The following is a 6997-nucleotide window of genomic DNA, read 5'->3' on the forward strand; positions in this document are numbered from 1 at the left end:
GCTACATGTACTTAGAGAAAAATAGATTCCCAATAATGGAAGATCAAACTTACTTCTTTTGGATGGAAAAGCTAAGACACTAACCATTACGTCACAGACGAACCAAAAGAGAAACACACACGCACACACACACACACACACACACACACACACACACACACACACACACACACACACACACACAGAGAGAGAGAGAGAGAGAGAGAGAGAGAGAGAGAGAGAGAGAAAGAGAGTGCGAGAGAGAAGGAGATGGTGGTTTGAGGTGGGAAGGGGGGGTCTTGAGTGCTCTGACCTACTCGTGTGTTTTCGTCTATTTCTTGGCTGATAAATTGCAGGTCGAACCTTGAAATATCCCACCGCTCCATTGACCAACCCCCAAAGAAGTGGCTATCAGACTTTTGTTACGAAATTAGACGTCTAAATTTAGTTTATCGCTCCCTTATCACTTCCACCACAGACCTTGGCTAGTCCAAACACGATATGCCGAAAGTGGAAGAGAATAGTTCTGAAGACTCTTGCCCCCCTAGACTGGTCTCCTCTGGCTAGTCAAAATAGCCTGTACCCTAGAGCTGGGCAATGAGTCGCTTCAGCAAAATCCGGAAAATATTTTAGTGCGCCTCTTCGGCTAATAATATGATATGAACAGCTTCGGCAAATGGGTTAGAACCACTTTGACAAACGGGTTATCATCACTTCAACAAATGGGTGCACTCACTTCGGCAGGAAAGAGAGTCAAGAGTCTGAAATCGGATAATGTTTCATTAAGAATTATCCGGTTATCCTTTTGGATTATCCGGATTTTGCCCACCTTAAATTACTCTACCCCCCACTGCAGCCCATCAGCGATGAGACAAGGGGTCGCAAACATTGATGACAACATGCTGGTGATTGAGTGCGGTTTGGTAAGAAGGTACCAGCGTGCACACAGTCCTGTGACTTTTGGGCAACTTTTGACGAAGTTTTGAGGTTGGGCCAAGTTTGTAATTGTTGGGAGGGTAATGTTATGGTAGACAGTTCCCTAGGTTTGGTTTTGTAAGAGATAGATAGATAGATAGAGAGAGAGAGAGAGAGAGAGAGAGAGAGAGAGAGAGAGAGAGAGAGAGAGAGAAAAAGAGAGAGAGAGGGGGGATGGGTGGGGTGTTGGGGGGATCCTGAAGCCATCCTAGAAGGCGTATTTTGTCATGACTTTGTTGATCAGGATCGATACCGACTGTCCGCTAATTCTTACAAAGATTCTATTATGTACAATCTTTGATTCCGACCTTGAAAGACACAAATTCGGTATCATTATGATGAATAAACAAATGGTTATGTAACAATGTGGGCGAACACGGGCCTGCTGTTTTGCACTCTCTCACCCCCCTTTTTTTCCTGAACTATCCAGTGCACAGGCTTCTGTATCACAGCAACACTTCAATTTTCATAATATATATTTTTATCTGTGGTACATAAGAAAATGTTAATATGCTTTTTAAAAAAATACAAGGAAAGTGTGGTGTAAGGTGAAATGTAATTGTAATAGCAAAAATTTTAAGCCCCCATCGACACATCATCATCATCATCATCCAGTGCCAGATCTGCGACAGACATCGGCGATCAGGGTTATCCATTCATTCCTTTGCTCGGATGCTCTAAAAAAAAGCTACGTTTCCCTGATTTTTCCCTGTTACCCATTTGTTTAGGTTCCCTAAGTGTGTTGTCCTGGGCCTACCCCTGCCTTGCTTGCACATTTTAGATAATTTAGGAAGCATGCTGCTTTGACAGTGCCTGTCAAGACCGATCCAGGCTGTAAATGACCGAATTTCCCAGCCCTCAGACGAAAACGTTTACAAGACTCCATCCCACAGGAGAATCAAACTCACATTGTCATCGTCCGACAGCAAAGAGCCAAACCGTCACGTCGCAGACACTGCTAGTGTAAGGTGATAATATCAATAATGACATGATATATATAAATGCATTTATAAAGCGCATATTCACGCTCTGTAGCCTGCTTAGTGCGCTTTACAACTATTATTACCCCAACAGGCCCTTAAACATGGCTCGGAAACATTCTCGGCAGTTATAATACGTGATAGAACACTGACAATCTGACAAGATCTTTGACTGTCTGTTGCCGGGTACCCAATCAAAGGGGTGAAGAAGAATCGTGTCAAGTGCCTTCCCCAAGGACACAACGTCAGGCCCCTGGCGGTAAGGGTTTTCTTATTTAATTGCGACATACAGTAGTAACTTTGTATTCGGTCGTTTGCAAAACAAAATGTTTATCTCTTTAAACCCCTGAAGTTTGAACGGACGCGATGTTATCATGCTGGACTGCGGAGTGAACGAGCCTATAATAATAGTACGGTCAAACATTCGTGGTGCAACTTATTTGTCAAATATCTCCTCAACTATAGAACATAGGTTCTCCAATTTTTGCACAATTACTTGTAACAATTTGTCTTAACAGATCAACATTTTTGTAAACATATGTTGGCTGTATTCTAGAAGATCCTTAATAAATACTAATAACCAAAGAAAATGGGTGGTTTCTACACATTTTTAAATGTTTACAGTTGTGGCAATATTGCTTTTAATAGCACGTCCGTCATGTATTTCTAATCGGGACATTATGTTTATTTTAATTGAACGCATGTTTTGATAACCGTTAGTGCAAAAAATGAGTTCACTATAAAAATAATTTTTTGGTAAATAATTTTGCATGTAAAAATTGTCATTGATGAGCTGTGACGTAGGCCATATGCGTAATCAAAATGTGTGTGAGAAGCGGGAAGTGCTGTGAACAATACAATGTTACGTGTGACAAAGTTTTCAATTTCAAGTATTTTATATAAATTTATGATGGAAAGTTTTTTAAAACCTAGCCCAAATTGTTCTGAAAAAATATAAATTAGTTAAGATAAATTGATACAAACTGCTGTGCAAAGTATGGATGACACTGATTCCCCCGTTAAAGGGATAATTTGGGGACAAGTTGCACCACGAAATTTTGACCACACTATAGTGTAGAATCCATAACAGTGTGTTTTGAACTAGGGTTGTTTTGGGGACTTCTCTGATTTGGTTCGATTCTAGGGCTATAGGAAAAATTCGGGGGTCTCGTCTCTTAAATAGCTTTACAGTGTTAAAAGACGCGTACAATTTCAAAGTTTGAACAAGTTGAAAGTTCGCACGTTGCTCGGAAATGATGTACAAGTGTGCATTGCGCGTCTCACGCACCGTGGCGCCGCGAGGAATTATGGGTTGCCCTGTTATTAAAAGTAGAGTCCGATAACATTGTACCAATTCCGAGATAACAGCTCACTGGAACCTTTATAAAGCGAAACGCCGTCGGAGGATTTTCAGGCTAGCGGTCAATGGGCAAGAGCGTCTTATTTCTTTCCCGTACTCCCGTCATTAACTGGGACATATTATACGACTTTTTTTGTCATCCAATTTCTAGAACTTTTTCTTATCAGCTGACTATTGATACTACTACTTTTTCAAAAGTCGTACAGACTTACCAGTTGATCTAATACATTGAAGAAAACTCTCGAAAGGTAAGTGTCAAGAATACCTTTTTAAATTATTGAGGATTAGGGGGGGGGGGGGTGTTTCTAAACGATAAATTGAAATCAAACATAGTATTAAAACTTTTACTTCTTTATAGCCTTTTATATTTCTAACCCTTTCTAAATGATAAATGAAACCAAACCTGAAATTTATAGTTTATAATTCATTTTAAAAAAAAATTTAAGCAATCGGTTGATACAAGCTAAAAAAACCACAATCCGGAATTATGCTCCCTTCTGCACAATCTAGATCATTTAGGATTTGTTTGCTTCGGCCCTTTCAATCAGGATTGCACTGGCCATATGGGATGGCAGCAAAAAAAAAAAATTATACGGGAATCGAACTCACGTTCTGACCTTTACATCACAGATACCTTTGATAGAAATTGATTAATCATTAAAAATTTAAAAAATGTATGCAGTCTTTTAATTGAATAATTGCACCCCCCCCCCCCCCACATCAAAACCCCCCGCTTAATTTTATACCTTCCCCTTACATACCTAAACACTGTCTTCGATTTCTACACCAAAAATGTCGTTTTTCTTTTCGATAATCATGATAAAAGGGATGGAAATGGGTTTAAGATGCCCAAATTATCTACTCGGAACATCAGGGTTATTGCTGTTGATATGAGGTGTTTCTTCTCAACGGACGATAAGCCTACCGTTCGCACCGTAAAGTTTACAATGTATGAGCTGGGTTAATAACGCTCTTACGAGTAGCTAATTAGGCTGACGTTGAAAAAAAAATATTTTAAAAATCAAAGTTATCTTAAGCCCGCCATCGATACAATGAGACCATCCAGGCCAACCCAGTCTAAGAAGACGTCCAAGCAGAAAGATCGAGATACTCGATTAAAATTCTTCTCTCAAGGGAATCGAACTCAGGCCTTCCGTGTGCAACGGTGAGCCGCTTAGTCTATATTAACAAGTTCCTATGTACCACAGATAATATCATATATATTATGAACATTGAAGTGTTGCTATGATACCGAAGCCGGTGCACAGAATAGTTCAGGAAAAAAAAGGTGCCATCGATTTGAGCACACACTGATTGCAGAAAGAGCAGGAAGGACAATATCGATGTTCTCTACTTTGTAACGCCATTTTGTATGGTTTGAGATGTCACTTTTACCTTTTGTTTCTGTCCGTTTATACTGCGAGGTGTCGAAGGGGGACGTAACTGCCGGACGTGGGCCAGGCGTGTTACTTTTTGTATCGTTATAAAATTGTGCCTTTGGAGGGTATCTTTGACTCAATCGATCCATCTTTTTCTTAGTCTCCGCTTTTCCTTGAGTCCATCTTTAAAGCACCGAAAGTTCCCCAATTTCTCCACCATCGTTTGCATTTTCAGATTGATTTCTTTGATGCTATTCTCTTATGCTACTCATGTAATTGTAGCTGCTACCGCGTCTGTTGCTGCTGCTACTACTACTACTACTACTACTACTACTACTACTACTACTACTACTACTACTACCATCATTCCTGCTTCCACTCCTGTTTCTGTAACTGTTGGTGCTCGTGGTTTGCTGAAACTGACTCTAAATACTGACACATTTTTTCCCATCAGAAGTTTCGGGTACATCGTACAAGCCAGCTATTAGACCGCACACATGGCGTCGGTTTCAACGACTCAGAGCTTGGTCGTCCTCGCTGTGGTGACCCTAGCGGTTGGCACTTGGGCAAATCTACTCAACGAGGACTTGCCAGCTGGGACCTGTGTGTGCAGCACGGCTGACACTGCCCTCAACAAAAGACGTGAGTAGGCGTTGTTTGAAGCAAAGATAGCACGTTCTTTGCAGAAACAAAAGAGTTGCTTGAAAGACAAAGAAACAGTGGCTGGGAAGAACATGGACATTTTTCTTAGCTACTAACCTCACATGGTTGAAAGGGGCGTTAAAAGCCCATAAAGAATGTACTTTGACATAATGCCACCTGCTACTGGCTCTTTCCCATGTTTTCCACTCTGTTTATGCATTCTTTTATCTCCATTTTTGAAACCTACAACCATTTCATTAAAAAGTTCCAAGCGCCCGCTTCTATCAAAATTGATATTTAGTAGAAGTCATCTAATAAGGGGGTTTAAAAAGGTGATATACAATATTTTGATCTATATTTGCATCGTCTTCTTCAGTTTTCTGAACTGTTTACTTATTCCAAGGAAAATTCAAAAGTAATTCCTACCAAACTGAAAATGCGCGCCTGTATTGCATTGTGCAGCTGCGAGTGCCATAAAATACTTATCAGAACTAACACAAAAAACCCAAAACAAATGAAACTTGAGTTGATGTGGTTCCTAGCCACGCTTCTTTGTACTTGACCTTTACCAAATTTCCTTCCAGCTGGCTTTGTGCATCCTGCAGTCATGTACCTACTTCACGACAAGTGTTTGCTCACCCACGGAAACAAGACGGAGATCTGGGGTGACGCTTGGTACACAATAGAAGTCGATGAGGTATTGATTTCCTTTATATTATTGACATTTGACGTTCTTTCGGATGAATTCTGTTTATTCCATTTTTGTTGAAATTGCTCAGAAGATGACCGAGCTATTGCCATTTAAATGGGTCCTCTTTTTTGACACCCAATAAATACAAATATGATAATATACCATATTATATTTACGTATATATTTATATAGCTGCTCTTGTGTATTCCACTGCTCTGAGTGTACAATGAATGTGTTGTGTACTTGTGTGCATGTGCGTGTACGCACAGGTGAGTGTATGTCTTAGGCAAAATCTTGAGTCTTAATTTGATTGATACTTCGAGAACCTTTGTGAGGTGACATGTGTCAAACTGTAAACATGCTAAGTTGGGTTTTTTTGTTGTTGTTGTTCAAAAGCATCTTTGTTTTTTATGACATGTGATGATAGTATATTATAATGTGGTGGTTTTTTTTTCAATTTGACAGGTGCTCTGGGGTGCAGGCAAGACTCTGGCTAAAGGAGCCATCAGACAAGGTATGGTTTAGCATGCAATTGTAGATCATGTTTTTCACCCACATCGGCATAGTTTAGATCATCTAAGAGACGGTCTGTTTTGACCTGTGTGTCAGGGCCAACACGGACTGCAAACGATACAATGTCTGAGCAGACAAACGGAGATATTTGATTCTTATAAAAAAATCTCTCCACACAAGAATCGAGCTCACGTCTTCTGCTTGTGACAGCGAAGAGTCTTATAATAGCTTCACTATAGACACCAATAACGTGTATTGCTTACATCCTCTTAGGTTCAACTAACGTGGACGATAGTTTTTCATCTTAATGATGTGCCTTAGTTCTAAATAGACAAAAATTACAATTTCAACAAATAGTTTTTATAAAAACGAAGCAACATTTCAAACAGACATACATAATACATAAAGCATTCTAAAGCACATGCACGCATATGCACGCACGCACATGCACATACACACTCGCGCGCGCGCACGCGCG

At 40.1% G+C, this 6997-nt stretch overlaps 1 protein-coding gene across 1 annotated transcript in view; it reads left to right on the plus strand.

Moving 5' to 3' along the window:
- Positions 1-3080: 3080 nt before the first annotated feature.
- The window catches only part of LOC101861444, a 4308-nt gene continuing 391 nt past the window's right edge, over positions 3081-6997 (plus strand). The window contains exons 1-4 of the mRNA XM_005100315.3: positions 3081-3542; positions 5128-5315; positions 5900-6012; positions 6472-6520. Of these exons, the coding sequence (XP_005100372.1) occupies positions 5171-5315; positions 5900-6012; positions 6472-6520 (307 nt within the window). The 5' untranslated portion in view covers positions 3081-3542; positions 5128-5170. The remainder of the gene's footprint in view (positions 3543-5127; positions 5316-5899; positions 6013-6471; positions 6521-6997) is intronic.

Source organism: Aplysia californica, unplaced genomic scaffold, assembly GCF_000002075.1.
Source record: "Aplysia californica isolate F4 #8 unplaced genomic scaffold, AplCal3.0 scaffold00244, whole genome shotgun sequence".
Classification (NCBI taxonomy): Eukaryota; Metazoa; Mollusca; class Gastropoda; order Aplysiida; family Aplysiidae; genus Aplysia; species Aplysia californica.